The sequence below is a fragment of the Portunus trituberculatus genome, chromosome 37, assembly GCF_017591435.1.
Source record: "Portunus trituberculatus isolate SZX2019 chromosome 37, ASM1759143v1, whole genome shotgun sequence".
In the NCBI taxonomy this organism is placed as follows: Eukaryota; Metazoa; Arthropoda; class Malacostraca; order Decapoda; family Portunidae; genus Portunus; species Portunus trituberculatus.
In genome coordinates, this window is record NC_059291.1 from 1,709,642 (window position 1) to 1,727,500 (window position 17,859).

At 42.5% G+C, this 17,859-nt stretch overlaps 1 protein-coding gene across 1 annotated transcript in view; it reads left to right on the forward strand.

The window, feature by feature from the left end:
• The window catches only part of LOC123513976 (contactin-3-like), a 321,726-nt gene that overhangs the window by 265,792 nt on the left and 38,075 nt on the right, over positions 1 to 17,859 (forward strand). The window contains 5 exon segments of the mRNA XM_045271494.1: positions 642 to 739; positions 741 to 858; positions 6,279 to 6,427; positions 9,003 to 9,147; positions 15,907 to 16,037. Coding sequence (XP_045127429.1) covers positions 642 to 739; positions 741 to 858; positions 6,279 to 6,427; positions 9,003 to 9,147; positions 15,907 to 16,037 — 641 coding nt within the window.

Consider the following 17,859-nt stretch of genomic DNA (forward strand, 5'->3'; position numbering starts at 1 on the left):
TTAGTTTTAAGTATTATTCGTTTCATAATGTAGCACCACTTGGATCTCTGTTTTGCTTTACTAAGGCTCTTAATTGTGCTACACTATTGCTAGAGGAAGAGGAGGAGCAGTAGGAGGAGGAGCTGTCACACACTGCTGGTGGTAATTTACTCTCTTCTTCCTTAACACAGTGCAAGTTGAACTCTGCTGTGTGGTGTGTGAAAGAGCAGTGATCGGTATTTACTTGTTGCTACTCTGCGTTCTCCACACTTCCAGCATTACCGACATCGAGGTTTTTAGTAGATTGCCACCGTGGTACAGAGGAGAGCAATTATACAGATGGAACAGGAGTGTTTTGGGATCAGAGGAAAACTTAAGGGGCGTAAGTTCTAGTTCTAGCCATAGCCCGAGGTTAGGAAAGGCATCCACTGGTGGTAATAGTTCCCAAACGCCATAAACCAAATTTGTCGTTAGAAGGCACCGTGCTTTTCCTGACAGAATAGGAGAACCGGACGTAAAAAAAAAAAAAGAAGTTACATAATATAGACTACATATATATTTTGAGAGAAATTTATGATTTAACTGGCTGGCATTAAGAATTATGTTGTGTACTGTATGCTGTGGCCAATAAACTAAATATTTATCTCTCCATTTGTCTGCAGGCTTCCCCGCCCCCGTGGTGACGTGGTGGCACGGCCAGAAGCTGCTGGACAACACGAGTCACGTCCTCAACGACACACGCTCGCCGCTGCAGACCATTCAACGAGCTGGTGTTGGGCCCGCTCACCCGCAGCCTGGTGGCGAAACCCTTTACCTGCCGCTCCAAGAACAATCCTCTCTCGCCGCCACTGGATCGCAGCGTGCACGTCAAGATCCACAGTGAGTATTGCAGACCTCAGTCCTCATTACATCGACCCTCCTTCATTATAGCCTGGTGTGTATTTATTCTACGTGTGTTGAGTAAGGATTCGTGCACGTGGGATTGCATAATGACTAATCAAATAAGGTTTAGTATGAATGTAAGCACAAACTCATCAAAATTTCATGTGAATATGCGAAGGTATGTTATAAAGACACACACACATACTCACGCCACCTCTGACGCATGCAGTAAGAATGAACAAACTTATTGACGATATGCACACACAAATACACATGCAATAACATGGAATAAAGATGTAGTACTCGGAAATATTTGGTTACACACACACACACACACACACACACACACACACACACACACACACACACACACACACACACTTCAGGACTCTTAAACAGCAAACAAAATATCAGGTTTCGAAAAAGAGGCACAAAAAAGCAATTGGTTAAGCTCAGTCTCGCGTCACTTACTGCCTGTGGGCGACGGGCGGCGAGAGGCGGCCAGGTAACCACCAATGACAATCATTTCCAACAATGTGCCTTTTTCCTGTCTCGGGTTACACACTATCGTCCCTCTCTCTCCTTCCTCTTTCCATTCCCTTGATTTCCTCTGCCACATATCACTGTATATATTTTTCTTTCTCTTTTCCTACCTTCCTCCTCCTTTTCAATTTAATTTCCACTGTTTTCTGGATGTCTCTTCCCTTTCCTTTATTCGTTTTCTTTTCCCTCTCTCCATCTCTCTTATTTCCCTCCAAGGTCACTTTTCTAGTTTTTTCTTTGCCTTCTTCTTTTATCTGTCTGCCTTTGTTTTCACTTCGTCATTTTTTGGGGATTCTTTCCTTCATCTTTTTCTTTTGCTTTTTCTCTTACCATTCTTTTCTTGTCTCCATTCTCCTCGTCCTTTCACTTGTTTTATTCTTTGTTTTTTATACTTTCTCTTCTTTTTCCTGTACCCTCACCACACGTGTCTCTCTCTCTCTCTCTCTCTCTCTCTCTCTCAGCTGGTCCACGTGTCGCCTCTTCCTGCACTCTCTCATCTTCTCTCTTCCCTCCCTTTCATTCACTCTCCCGTGCCTCCATTCACACATGCTTCCATTCTTTGCCTCTGTTCTATTTTTACATCAGTGTCTTTTGGGGTCCTTACTTATTCATTAATCGGCAAGTCTCCGTCCTCCTCCTCCTCCTCCTCCTCCTCCTCCTCCTCCTCCTCCTCCTCCTTCTCCTGTTCTTTTTCTTCTTTTCTTTCTCCGCTTCCTCGGTCACACTTTTTTCCTTCTTTTCTTTCTCGCCTCCTTTTTTGCACCAGAATGATAAACTTGATCAGGATAAAAGCACCACCACCACCACCACCACTACCCCCAACCACTACCACCACCACTCATGCCCGTCGTAATGTCTGTCCACCCCCGACATCATATCAATTATCTCGCCTACTTTACTGCACGTTCATCATGTCTTGTGTGGTGTTGGTGGCGGTGATGGCGGTTTCCCATGCTACATAGGACTATATTCTGTAACTCGTCTGTCTTGCGCCTTCACTACATTTAGAAGGGTTTTAGTGAAGATATATTGACCTTAAGGTTTCTTTTTATAGTTCTAATGACAGATTAACAGTATTATCTAACTTATTGGCATGGGAAACACTTGAAAACCCGGATATGTGCGGCCTTTAAAAATAGTCAAGGTGAAAACGAATATTAAGCCTACTACATTAAGGTTTTTTTTTTTTTATGGTTCCAATGACAGATTAACAAAATTTTCAACTTACTAATAGGAGAAATATTCTTGAAAACCCGGATGATTATATGTTTGGCCTTTAAAAACAGTCGTGGTGATAAAGAAGACAAAACCTACTACACTAAGGTTGCTTTTGTGGTTCTAATGATAGATTAACAGTATTTTCAACTTACTAAAAGGAGAAACACTCTTGAAAACCCAGATGATTATATGTGTGGCCTTTGGAAATAGTTGTGGTGATAAAGCAGGAATAAACCTTCTACATTCAAGAGTTTCTAGTTGAAGCTACACAATTTAAGAATGTTTTCATGATTCTAGTGACGAATTAACAATATTTCTACACTAATAACAAGAGAAAGTACTCAGAATCCAGCTAATCATCTGTTAGACCTTCGAAAAATAGTCGTAGAAAAAAGCAAGGAGCGTTTCAAAATACAAGCCATGAAACTGTCTTCCCCTTCACTTGACCGTCATCCCACGCGCCTCCTCCCATGCCATCCCTCGCCCATCCAAATCATGATCAAAATCTCTTGGCCTCGATCCAGATCATCTCAACTTTCAACCACCGCAGAACTGTAGACACCGCTCCCCGTCGGTGTTATTATTGCTATCATGAAATTGAATTAGTTTAGATGTTTCGCATGTAGAAAGTGTGGTAGTATAGTAGAGGCCTGAATGTTGTTTGTGTTCAGGAGAAATATCATAAAGTAATAAAGGCAAATAGATATTGTCGTTACTATTATTATTATTATTATTATTATTATTATTATTATTATTATTATTATTATTATTATTATTATTGTTACTCTTATCACTATCTTTATTAACATTATAAATTATTATTAATGTTGTATTTTCATCATCATCATCATCATCATAACAATCATCACCATCATCACTATCATCATCTTCACTGTCATCATCATCATCATCATCATCATCATCACTCTCCCATTGGCAGGGCAGGGGAGGGGAGCGTTAGATTATATACCTGTTGATTTAATTTATGTCCACGAAACATTGTCTCTGTGACATGGAATGGGTGCAAGAACGCTGTCTCATTCTTATGCAGGGAGAGTGTTATGTTAAACAGAAGGACGTGGTGAATTAATTACACTGTAGCTTCATTAAGGAGAGAGCTTTGAAGAATGTGTCCTGTATCTCATGTTATCAAGATTTCTGCACACTTAATCATAGACAGTCTTGCTTCATTGTAAGTGGAAGGTGTTGAAATTCTTACACAGCGATATACAACAATTCACAGCACTAAAACCAATACAAGGGTTGTTTATAAGCATATGCAAGAAAGAAGGTAAAAGAAAACAGACTTTGCTACTTCTGTCCAGCATAGTGTTTGAAGGGGGACTGGAGAACAAGAAAAGTATCAGTATTTAAGAATGAATATATTATGAAAAAAAATAGCTTGTCCCTGAGAAACACCACCTCAAGTAGCAGTGGAAATATTAAGGAAGAAAGTCTCAACAAATTAATAAAACAAGAAAATAATAAAAAAAATAAATTCAGCATCATTTAGCTCAGATATTAGCGCAGGTTGAAATAATTACCAATATTTTCTACGGACCTAAAGTTGCTTCCTCAACCTTCCATCACAATTGTTTGAAGAACGCCTTGAACAAACAGCGGCAGCGAGGCAGGATCCTGAGACAAGTACCCGGGGACGCCACCTGGATATTGCCTCATTAGTAGCCGTTCCTTTTCATTGTGTGTAGATGACAATATTGATATAGGCATTAAGACACATAATTAACGGTGTGGCGCCTTAACTGTCGCCTTAACGAGGGTAATAAGGGGAGCGATAATGGCGCTAATGAAGGTGAAGGAAGCTACGCGTGACTTATCAACATATTCCAACCAACAGCTGCTTCAATGGCGTCTCTTTACAATAGCTATTTCTACACTTTTTTTTCTTTTTGTACAGTATATTTATAGAAATTAGATACTTCTTTTAGTCAACACCTTGAGCAACGAGATACACACACACACACACACACACACACAAATCCTGCTCTCTTTACAAGTCTAGTATGTTTCTCGACAATAGTGGTGGTTGTAGTGCTGGTGATGGTGGTGGTGATGGTGGTGGTGGTGATGGCGACAGTGGTGGTAGTGGTAGTAGTATTAGCAGTAGTGGTGGTGGTGGTGGTGGTGGTGCTGCCGTCAACAATGCTAATTATGAAGTGTGGCTCTTGATAATAATAGTCAATTAAAAGCTAGATTGAGATGCTATGAAGTTAGAGAGCTGCCTGCTGTCACCTTCCTCTCCTTACAATTTCCCATCTTCTTCCCTCACGCTCCCCCACCACAAATTCCCCGTCCTCGCGCGTCTAGGCCTAATACTCAGCAGGTCCAATCTGGCACAGCACAAATCATTCGCCTCCAGTCTCTGTGTCGTTAGCCTAATTAGATCCTTACAGCCCCGATGCCACGCCTAGAGGAACACAGGCGTCCTTTTCCTCCTCCTCCTCCTCCTCCTCCTCTTACTGTTGCTTCTACTCTTCCTTCTACTTCTGTTACGCCTCCTCTTCCACATCTTCCCCCTTCGCCACTTTGTGCTCCATCATCTCCATTTTATTTTACTTTTTTTTTCTTTTTTCGTCTTTTTTTTTTTCTCTCTACTTGCTGTTTCGCCTCCTCTTCCTCCTGTTCCTCCTTCACCATCTGCTACTACAACACCACCATCACCACCACCACCTCCTCCTCCTCCTCCTCCTCCTCCTCCTCTTTCTCTTCTTCTTCCTCTTCCTTATTACCGTCCTCCTCCTCCTCCTCCTCCTCCGCCTCCTTCTTCTCCCTCTCTGCCTGTGTTGCGTATCTATTCTGTTGATGTCACCGCCACCACCGCCACTCTATCACTGCCTGCCACGCCATCACTGCCATCACATTCATCACCACCACCATCATTATTATTGAGTATTTCTATTAGCGCTATTTCCATCATCATTATCGTTACGGTAATGCTATGTTGCTGTAGTTGTTGTTGATAATGGTAATGGTGGTGGTGATTGTGGTGGTGGTGTTGATGATGGTGGTTATTTATGGTATTGCCATTATAGTTACTTGTGTGTGTTTTTTATTGTAGTTTTCTGTAAAGGGGAGAATAGTGCGCTTGATACACATGGTAAAAGAGAAAGAAAGTACATATTTTTTTTTTCAGCAAGGCTCAATTTTCACATGATAATACGTAGCTCCCATACATATGCCTTGTGCCACCATCACCACCACCATCACTATAATAATCACTATGCATCTATGAATCTACTACTGAACAATTCCACTCTGCATCAATCCTCCCTCACTTTTATCAACTTTTGTGTATTCTCTGCCTCAAAATAACTCATCTCACTTACTCTAAGCATCAACCCAGAGTCTTCTTCACCATTCCCACTGCAGAACAATTCCACTCTCTATCAATCCTCCCTCACTTTTCCCTCAACTTATGTGTATTCTCTGCCATCATAGTAGCAAAATATTTCATATCACCAATCAACTCAGAGTCCTTTTTACCATTCCCAGGTTGTCAATTCGTTAGCTAAATCATTCAGATATCATATGTTTTGCTCATTACATGGCTTACCCTCACCACTACTTAATTACATCCACAAATGTTTACCACCGCACATAGATCTCAACAACAACTCTCTCCCTCTCCTCCCCAGTGGCGCCGCAGAGTGTGGAGCTGATGCAGGCTGCCACAGTGAGGGCCGGCCTTGAAGAGCGGCTAGAGTGTCGAGCGAAGGGCGCCTATCCTGAGGCCAACATTACGTGGACACTAGACGGCAAGAAACTCAACTTTACCGCCAAAGAGGTGAGAGAGAGAGAGAGAGAGAGAGAGAGAGAGAGAGAGAGAGAGAGAGAGAGAGAAGTATTATGAATGAGGAAACGAATTGAGATTTTAAGAAATGCCAACAATGAGTGAAGAGTTAACGCCATTTTCAGAAAGAAATGAAGCTTTCAAATTGTGACTGATGGAGAGAAGAAGGAAGAAAATGAGGATAGTGAGTGAGTCAGTAAGGGAGGGAGGGAGGGAGCGAGGAAGTGAGTGAATGCAAGAGACACTGATATTGGCAGGTGATAAGAGAAGCAAAGGCAACATAACGAAAAAAAAAAAAAGAAAAAAAGAGAGAAGAAAGACGAATAAATTAAAAGAAACGAAAGATGGGGATGAAGGACAAAGATAAAAAAAAATACAAATGAAGAAGAACAAACACAAGATAAAAACAAATATACCAGACAACCAAAAAAACAATTAAAATAAGAAAAAAAAAAAAATCAAGGAGAAAGAGACAGACAGGCAGAAATACACATATGGGGCAGATGGATAAGGATGAGGGGAGGGAGATGAGAAGCGTGGCCAGGAAAGGCAGGAAGGAAGACGGAGGTAAAAATGAGCTGATTAAGGATTTAGGAGAAGCCTCAAGGTTGTCTCCACGTCTTTGACACAGGCTAAGGGCGCGCAGAAATATGAAATGAGGCAAGGGAGGCGAAAGAAGAGATGCAGGGAGGAGAAAGGGGCAAAGTAGGAAGGGAAGGAGGCGAAGCAGGGAGAGAAGGAGGGGATGCAGGGAGGAAAGGAGGTGATGCAGGGAGAGAAGGAGGATAAACAGGAAGGGAAGGAGGTGATGCAGGGAGGGAAGGAGGATAAACAGGAAGGGAAGGAGGCGAAGCAGGGAGGGAAGGAAGTGAAGCAGGGAGGGAAGGAGGCTAAACACGGTGGGAAGGAAGAGAAGCAAGGAGGGAAGGAGGTAAGGCAGAAAGAAAGACAGCGATAAACTTGAAAAAAAGATCACGAAACAGGATGAGAGAAGAGAAATAGAATAACTAACAGTACTTTCCATTATTTTATCTCTCGAAAATGTTGTATTAATATTGCTGGTCATAGAAAGAAAAAAGTGAAACATAGGAATAAAAACCAAAAGCGTATTAGAAAATAAATAATGCAAGAAAGAAAATGATTCACAGCACTTTTTCATCACTGTCTCCTTTAAAAATGCTGTATTAACCCTTTGAGTACCATGACGCGTTTCCATATTCATTCTGGTGACTATTTGACGATTTTTTACACCTTCACACACTTATACGAAGACCAAAATAGTGAAGACTGCGGCCATTAATCTTGTGACCTTCATAGACCCTTCCCAATGTAAATAGAATCGTCTAATCATACCCCAAAAAACTCATGGTAAAAATGCGTCCCAGTACTGAAGGGGTTACACAGAGAAACAAAGGGAAAACACTAAAAAACAGAGAGCAAAGGAGGAATAAACAGGAAAAAACGAGAGAAAGAAAATAACTTACAATACTTTATCACCATTCTCTTTCCCTCTCTCCCTGTGAAAAAAAAAATTGGATAAATAAGCGTATTAATAGTGTTACCTTCACCTCTGCTTCATTCTCCGTTCTTTACATGCACCCTCTCTTTTTCCACTCTCCTTCAATGTGTAATTACAAGGCTGCTCTCCATTCCTTTCTTCCCCAGACACACTTTCCATTCCGTTCTTGACTCTTTTCCTCCAACGCTATTTTTACCGGCTACAATTCACATTTTTCACTCGACCTCCTCGTTCTCCTTCTCCGTTTCTTCTTTTCTTCATCATCATTTTCTTTCTCCTAAAATTTAGCTTCATACTCATTGACTTCCTCAATTTCTCTCTCTCTCTCTCTCTCTCTCTCTCTCTCTCTCTCTCTCTCTCTCTCTCTCTCTCTCTCTCTCTCTTTGCGTTTACTTTAATTCCAGCTCATTTGTACAAAAGAGTTTTCTCATTTTTGGTTGAATTTGTCCTTGATGCAGTATAAAGTACACATTTTCACCTATAATGCCTCCCCACGCACCATTCTCTCTCTCTCTCTCTCTCTCTCTCTCTCTCTCTCTCTCTCTCTCTCTCTCTCTCTCTCTCTCTCTCTCTCTCTCTCTCTCAGCTTATAAATCATTCCATTAAGTATTCTTCCTTCTATCTACTTATTTACTAATCCCTTCAGTGCAATGACGCGTTTTCATATTCATTCAGGTCAGTATTTGGTGATTTTATACAGCTTCAGAAACTCATGTGGAGGATTAAGATAGTGAAGATTGTGGCTATTACTCTTCTGACCTCCATAGACCCTTGTTAATGTCAATAAAATGGTCTAATCGTCCACAATCTCGAGGTAGAAATGTGTCCCAGTACTGAAAGGATTAAGTTATTCTCTATTTACTGAACAATCTACCTATTAATGTTGTTTATATGTTCATCCACCTATCTACTACCAGTTTATTTTTTCTCAATCTATCAATATCAATTTATTTATCGTAATTTCTCCTTTTTTCCACCTCATTTTCCTTTCTCCATCTTCTGATATCTACATCACTTTACAACCCTTCTTTGTCTCTCCCCTCGCCCCAGACGCGGCAGATCGGGCAGGACACTGTATCCTGGGTGAGGTTCATTGCCTCCCCTCCAGACAACAGGGGCGTGTTGACCTGCACCGCCTCCTCCTCTACTCTGCCCGACCCTCCAGTCTCCACCAACGCCACTCTCAACGTGACGCGTGAGTGCTGCAGTGTCTCTTTGTGTTCTTGTGTTCTTGCCGTATTATGGATTTGCAAGGCTGAATCGAGCCCTTTGTCTCTGGCTCGCGCTTTGATCCTACGTATGTATGTATGTATGTATGTATGTATGTATGTTGCTAGATATTTTTTTTTTTTTACACGTCTTCTTCACGTTATTCATATACTGTGCTCTTTTGTTGTTGATGGCGTGTGTGTGTGTGTGTGTGTGTGTGTGTGTGTGTGTGTGTGTGTGTGTGTGTGTGTGTGTGTGTGTGTGTGTGTGTGTGTGTGTGTGTGTGTGTGTGTGTGTGTGTGTGTGTGTGTGTGTGTGTGTGTGTGTGTTTAGGGTGAATAAGGATGGATATCAATAAAAAAGACCTACAAAAAAGCACGAAATTTTGTGAAAAAAAGGCAAGACATGAAAAAAAAATATTTTGAAAAAACTACCATTGAAACAAAACTATTACAATATGACAGAGAGAGAGAGAGAGAGAGAGAGAGAGAGAGAGAGAGAGAGAGAGAGAGAGAGAGAGAGAGAGAGAGAGAGAGAGAGAGAGAGAGAGAGAGAGAGAGAGAGAGAGAAAGCATACTAAAACAAAGCAAAAATATCATTGTCAAAAAGTGGAAGTGGATGCAAAAGAGAAATCTCGAACTTATAGAAACTGTGGAGGGCAAGAAGACAAACGAGGATTTGAGGGATAAGAGAAGCGAAAAACGAGAGTGAAAGGAATTGGAAAGATGAGCTGAAAGGAGGAAAATTCATAAGAAGTCTGATTTGATTTCGCTGCGAGAAGAACAGGAAGGAAGATGATTTCTGAGTTGAGAGAGGAGGCAGTAAAAAATAAAAGAATTGCTGTTATGAAGAGATATAGAAATAATGTATATGTGTATCTGCAAAATTAACTCCAGATAAAGGCTGAACAGTAGCCACAGTAAGGAAAGTAGTGAAGTAATGACGAAGAAGGGGGAAGGAGAAGATCGTGATTAGAAAAACGAATGATAAACAATAATGGAAGTAGAAACATTGAAGAAGAACAATAACAACACCACATCATCACCACCACCACCACCACCAGCACCACCACCACCTAAAACAACGCCATCAACAACAAAATGCCTGCAAACACGAATGATAAAACAAAAATGGAGGTAAAAACATGAAGGAGAACAATAACAACACCACATCACCACCACCACCACCACCACCACCAAACAACACCAACAACAAAAAAAAAATACTTCACCTTAATGCCTTTTCATCTTCATCACCATCATCACCATCATCATCATCATCTTATCATGGCGGTGAAGGGGCAGCCGTTAGGAAGGTTTGAGTATGGATGGTGATGGCAGGCGGCGGTGACGTGTGATAGTGATGAAAGACAACGATGTTTCTGGTGATGCAGGTGGTGATGAGCAGTGATGAAGGGTTGTAGGTAGTGGTTAGTGATGAACGGTAATGGGGAGTTGTGGAGGCTGACGGCGAGGAAGGGTGATGGGAGGGAGAGGGAGGGGAAGCGAAGTGGTGATGTGGGTGAAAGAGAAGAAGGGTGATGAGAAGGGATGCGAGGAGGGTTGATAGGAGAGTGGTGAGGGAGAGGAGATAGGAAGATGGGACATTGGTGAGGGGGCAAGAGATGAGAGAGGAGAGGTGGGGGAGGGGGTGAAGGTAATCCTGGTGGGTTGGCTGAGGGTGAGGATAACGGGGCGTGGGGCGAGGCAGGGTCCGTCATCTCATTATCATAATTTACTGTATTTAGAAATAATTTTGTGTCCCTCATTATATTACTGCTCATCTTCCTCCTGTACTTATCCCTGACATTTTTTTTTTCTTGTTTCTTTCCTGCTTTTCATTTCTTTCTCCTTCTGTTATTACCACAACCATCACTGCCACCACCACCACCACCACCACTAATACTAGTATTACCACCATTGAAATAACAATAACTGTTACTACTACTACTACTACTACTACTACTACTACTACTACTACTACTACCACTACTACTGCCATAAGCATTTCTATTACTAGTGCTGCTGCTGCTGTTGAATATGATGATGGTGATGATAATACGTAATCATTAGTTTGTTTAACAATGCATGAGACAATTTGTTGACACCATCGTCTTTATAATTGAATGGGCACAATATTCAGAGGCGCCGCCTGGCAGCCTGCCATGGCTTGCACTCTCTGAGAGAACCGTGCGATCTGGCGGTTCGATAGGCGACACGGTCTCGTGTGTGTGTGTGTGTGTGTGTGTGTCCAGCGTGTGATGCGGCGCCAGGGAGCAGGGCGGAGAGGGACTGGAGAGGTGACTAGGCGGGCGGGGAAGGGAGGCTAGTGTTAGTCGGAGCGTTTTGTTGTGTTAGGGTTCGGGTGGACGGCCTGACCTTCACCGGGAGAGTGGTTGTCTACATGACTGTGCCAGGAGGGAAAGTCTATAGTACTATTTCAGCAGGGAATGTCTGAAAGGCTGCCGCAGCCTAGAGGGTCTGGAGAGCCGCCTAAGCCAGCAAGGACTACAGTGCCGCTTGAGACTTTATAAAGAGGGTCAGGAAGGTCACCTCAGATTAGAGGGTCTGCAGAGCTGTTTCAGGTAGGTGAGCCTGCACGGCCGCTTTAACAGGAGTCTAAATCTGGAGGTGAGTCACCAACCTAGTCATCAGCCGTGACGTCCTTCTGTGGATATTCCAAGGTCCCTTCCCTGAGAAGCCTCAGTGTCCACACAGCGGCCAGGGACTTCAGTGAAGGACCGCAGAGGACCCATGATCTGTCCTTGAGATGGACGAAGCAAGCACTGACCACGTGTTCGGGACAACTGTGTACACATGAGAGAGAGAGAGAGAGAGAGAGAGAGAGAGAGAGAGAGAGAGAGAGAGAGAGAGAGAGAGAGAGAGAGAGAGAGAGAGAGAGAGAGAGAGAGAGAGAGAGAGAGAGAGAGAGAGAGAGAGAGAGAGAGAGAGAGAGAGAGAGAAGGCAAGGATTTGAGTATGCACTAAATGTCCATCACTCAAGAATAATTATGACTGATATGTGAGGAACAAAGATATACGTATCACGGTTAACGATGAAAGATCTTCACCTTGAGATCACCGCCACTCACAATCCCAACACGTCTACCTGTCTACCGTCCACCGTCCACCTGCAGCCTCCGGTACTTACGCTTCCGAGACCGTGAAACAATTACCACTTGGGCTAATGAGTATTGCTAGGTAATGACTACTTAGGGTGATGAGTACCTAGAGTAATGAGTACTTAGAATAACGAATACCTGGAACATAAGTACCTAGTTAGCATCACTAATCTAATGTAATAAGGACTGAGTGCTGATCACAAGCGACGCCGCGAGGTAGTGTGTGTGTGTGTGTGTGTGTGTGTGTGTGTGTGTGTGTGTGTGTGTGTATCACCGTCACCTGCCACCATAGATATTGTGCTTATAGTAATGATCAAAAGAGACCACATCCTTCTACTCATGAGACTGATGTACAGCTAGGCGGTGTGATACTGTGTCCTTAGAGACCGACGGGGCCTTTACCCACCACCAATTCCTACGACTTGACTTCTTTTAAGAGGGAGGTATCGAGGCATTTGCTCCCTTATTTTGGCTGACCCTTTACATCTTTGTAGAGAGCCAGAACTCAAGTGGTCTTTTTTTTTATCTTTTCTTTTTTTTTGCCCTTGACTGGCCCTCTTTCCTACATAAAAAAAAAAAACACCACCACCACCACCACCACCACCAGGAACACCATCCATGTTACCCTGGCACCACAAAAAATGCAAATCCAAATCTAGAAATACCGCTCGGATATTTGTTTTCCTAGTTTCGTTTAGTACAGCTTTGTCCAGGATTCTTTTTACGGTTCCGATAGAAAACATATTTTTAAGTGGATCAGTTACTCCCTGCCTGCTTCTCTACTTCCATTTTCCTACGACTTACTTCTTTTCAGAGGGAGGTTTCAAGACATTTGTCCCAGATTTTGCGCTAACTCTTGATCTTTTAGGGAACTGACGATGCTGTGGGCCTTTTCTTGCTATTTTTTTGTTTCCCTTGGCCAGCTTCCCCTATTCCATAAAACACACACACACACACACACACACACACACACACACACACACACACACACACACACACACCTGAAAACAACTGAAATCTGATGATGTAGACAATGTAGTACCGAGGAAAAAAGTACCACAACCACCACTACCACCGCCACCACACACCGCAGGCACAGTGATAGCAACACGGTGACTGACTGGCATTTTTGTATACAGTCCCACTCCGACAGCGAGAACAACGAGTACTCTTCATTCATTCATCACACTCTGACGTGACACGAAAATCACGCACTTTCTATGTTTGGTTTTCCCAATCAAACATTAATCACTCTCCATCATTCATCCATCGCTTTTGACCATTTTATAATATCTACCTTTATCTTTTACCTTCCTTTCTCTCACAATCTTCTACTGAACCACCACCACCTGACATACGATGCTCCTTCTAGCCACCACTCTTAACCATATCGCATCTTTCATTCATTCCCTTCCCTTTTCTCTCTCCTCTCTTTCACCGCCAGCCTTTCTCGGGAGTTACCACCCTACCAGTGAGAGAGAGAGAGAGAGAGAGAGACCCAGTCCTGCCAGGCCCACCGGTTCCTACTGCTAATTCCACCGGGGAAAGCATCGTGCGTGTAATCATGGCTTCATCCGGGAAAATGTGGGGAAGAAATGTATTTAAAAGTGTGCAGACGGTATATGAGGATGTTAGTGGTCGTCTTCCTCATCCACTTACACTGGGGATTAATGCAGCAAATGATGAGATTAGAATTCATACTTGTCACGCCACAAGAGGAAGGCGTGAGTGGAAGGAGATGAGAGAGATATGCGTGGAAAATCAGAGAAGAAATGAGAATACGGAGAAGTGAAAAGAATAAAAAAGAAAAATGTAGCGGAAAATGTGATGAAAGGAAAGTGAGTGAGTAAGGGCACAGTAAAGAAAAGTGAAGAAATGAAGAAAGATAAAAAAAAAATGAAGAATATAAATTGAAAGAAGCACGAAAAGAAAAGAAAAAAAAATACATATAAAGAGAAAGAAAACATATAATGAAAAAAAACGAAAGGAAGAGGAAAGAAACGTGGATAAGGATAAAAAAAATATACTAGACGTAAGATGTGGGAAGCCGAGAATAGAGAGGAAGAGGAGTCAGAAAAAAAAGCAGAGGATTACCATGAAGAGAGAGAGAGAGAGAGAGAGAGAGAGAGAGAGAGAGAGAGAGAGGAGGAAAACATTTTGCTCCTCCGTTTCCTTGCAGCCTCTCACACCTGTAACACTGCCTAGCGCTCACCTCACCTTCTCCTCCATCACTTCCTGCCCTCCTGTCTGAACCTAAACCTGCCACATCCCACGGTTACTGCAAGCATATAACACAACCCTTTCCCTACTCCCTAGTCTACCCCACTCTCACTCTCTCACTCTCACTCTCTCTCTCTCTCTCTCTCTCTCTCTCTCTCTCTCTCTCTCTCTCTCTCATATCAACGTCTCTCTCCCGCCAGCCGCCATGAGACCCGTACCTTATTACTGGTCGCCTCCCAGCCTCGCCACTTTAAGGTGTGGCGAGGCACAGTGGAGTCAGTATCAATGCAGAGTCATGCCCGGGCTGGTCTGGCTACGATAAAACTGGATTATTTACTTGCTGAGTGGACGGTCATCAAGTGTGTGTGTGTGTGTGTGTGTGTGTGTGTGTGTGTGTGTGTGTGTGTGTGTGTGTGTGTGTCTCTCTCTCTCTCTCTCTCTCTCTCTCTCTCTCTCTCTCTCTCTCTCTCTTTCCAACATTAATTAACGTCCTTTTGTCTCACTGCTTCTTCTATTTCGTGTGAGCTTTCTCCCTCACGTCCCATCCTGACTAACACCTTCCCTCAATGTACGAATCCCCTCTTTCGCCATTATTAATCTTATTCTTAGCTGTATTTCTTACATCACATTTTTCCTCTGATTTTCTTGACAGCGTTTTCAATGTTACCAATCAATCGTCCTCTTCTTCTTACTTTTCGTCTTATAGCATTAATCTTCGTCTTGGGATGGAATATCAGACTATCGTGAATATAAACTTGTCCAGTAAACCGACAGTAGGTACCGAAAAAAATACTTCAAGTCTATAACTGAACAAATTTTCGTCTTATTGTACCGCTATCTCCGACTATCACTTCCAAAACCTAACTGCCAAACGAGAGCAGGACGAACTGCACAAAGACACCACAACGAGACAGGAAGCCAATGGAATACCGTCACTCAGTCCTTGTTCCCGCGAAGCCACACCAGCGTCTCCCTGAACTCAACTGCCAAGAAGGATTTGTGTGGTGACGAAGGCGGTGACAGCTGTACACCTTCTCCTTCTCTATATAGGATATTAGAGATAGGCACTGTTGAGAGAGAGAGAGAGAGAGAGAGAGAGAGAGAGAGAGAGAGAGAGAGAGAGAGAGAGAGAGAGAGAGAGAGAGAGAGAGAGAGAGAGAGAGAGAGAGAGAGAGAGAGAGAGAGAGAGAGAGAGAGAGAGAGAGAGAGAGAGAGAGAGAGAAATTTAATAACGAGTGTCTGCTTATTGTGTGTGTGTGTGTGTGTGTGTGTGTGTGTGTGTGTGTGTGTGTGTGTGTGTGTGTGTGTGTGTGTGTGTGTGTGTGTGTGTGTGTTACTTTCATCTGTCCATTTTCTTCCCTACCATTCGTCCTCTAAGCCATATTATTCTTCCCTCCCACACAGACGCCCCAAAGGTCAGGCTGCAGCTGGGGTCATCGCTGCGCCCTGATCACATAAGGCAAGGGGACGACGTGTACTTCGACTGCCTCATTGTTTCCAACCCGCCCTTCCAGCGCATCTCTTGGTACAAGGAGGTAAGTCACGAGGGAAAACTTTCTGCCAGCATCTCCACGACTTTCACATGTTCTAATTGAAATAACACTAGTTTTTAATGGTGTTTTAATCTTTTCAGTAACAGATTAGCAAGATTTCTAGTTAAAAATCATAGGAAATGCTCTTGAAAATCCGGATAATCATCTCTGTGGGCTTTTGAAATAGTTGGTAGGAGAAATGAAGGCGTTTCAGATTACGGGTTCTCTCCTGGTGTGAATAAGCGAGGCGAGGCTTACTGAGAGGAAAGTGAAGATGCTGATGCTTGTATTCCTTTGCGTCTTGAGATTTTTTTTCCACATTCGTGAGAGGTGCCTAAACATGACTCCTCTCTTCTGCTGATTTTTATTGAGTACTGCGTCCTTTACCTAATTTATCTTCCATTTCATCTGGATTTATATGCGAAATTAGTTCATGTGTTTTTCGGTCTTTTTTCTTCCCTGAGACCTTCTACCTCAAATTGATAATGACTATACTTACATCATATTTTGCAACTCTCATTACGGTTACATTACTTTTAACACTTGCTGACACGATGTTTCGTCACCGCGGCCGTCCTGGTGCTGTAATTATTGCTCTCCGTCACATATAATTGAAAAACATTAATGTAAGTTCATTATAAACGGAGTAAAGATGCGAGGTGAAACAACATTATATGAATATTCCCACAAATTATTGCCTAACGTCACATACAATTGAACAAATACGTATAATGTAAGTTCATGATAACCGTTGTAAAGACACGAGGTGAAGCAACATTAATATCACACAACTTTTAAATGCAGGTCTTCAACGAACAAATCTGTCAAAACTTTTGATGCCAATATAAGGGAACAATTATTCAGTACTGTTGCTTCAGCCAGTGTTTTCTCACTACATTATTTCCTCTCACTCTGTACTTATGATTTAATATGTTTCACACGTCCTTTGATTGTTACTTTTTAGGAAATAATACTTGATAGTATACAGGCCACAGTGGAGTGCAAGAAAAAGGTACACAAGTCCACATGAGTTTATGAATCTACATATTCGTAACATGGGCCGTGAGTGTTTTAATGGATCCTTCTATCTCCCTTAAAATAGCTGGCGGCATGTCGCCCATCAGTGGAGTAGAGTAAAGGGTGTAGAAGTGAGCTCCAGTAATAGTTCATTCACCACTGATGTCGCACGACAGCAATAAACCACACTGTACATATTTTCGAGCGCTAGTTTTGGTGAGAAATATATTCATAATGTATTTGCATATGTTGCGGGGAAGGGAAACAGGATTTTGATATTTATACCTACAACTAGAATCAAGTGGAACAAAAAGTAATAGCAATCAAAGCTTTAAACGTGAACACAACTAAAGCATATTATATTTTCATAACAGCATATACATAGAGGGCCGCGTAGCGTCACACTGCTAACTCGAACAAGATTCTGAGCATGTACGACAGGCAGAGGGAACGTTTGGGAGGGCGGGAAGTGCTCTGGTTTCACTGATTCAAAAGAAAAAATAGCAGATTTTTTTTTTTTTACCATACCGATGCAATATCAATTTTGACTGACACCCACACACTAACTCACACCCGTACAAACGCGCGCACACACACACACACACACACACACACACACACACACACACACACACACACACAAGTTGCTGGCCTGATATAAAAAAGAGAAATTGTACTTGGTAAGGCCATTCTAATGCAGCATGAGTGGGTGCATTGCAGCTGTTGTGGTACTAGTTGCAGAGGAACTAATTTTGTTAGTAGTGAATGAATAAACCTTCGTATCGTCTATGCAGAGAAAAGGCAACAA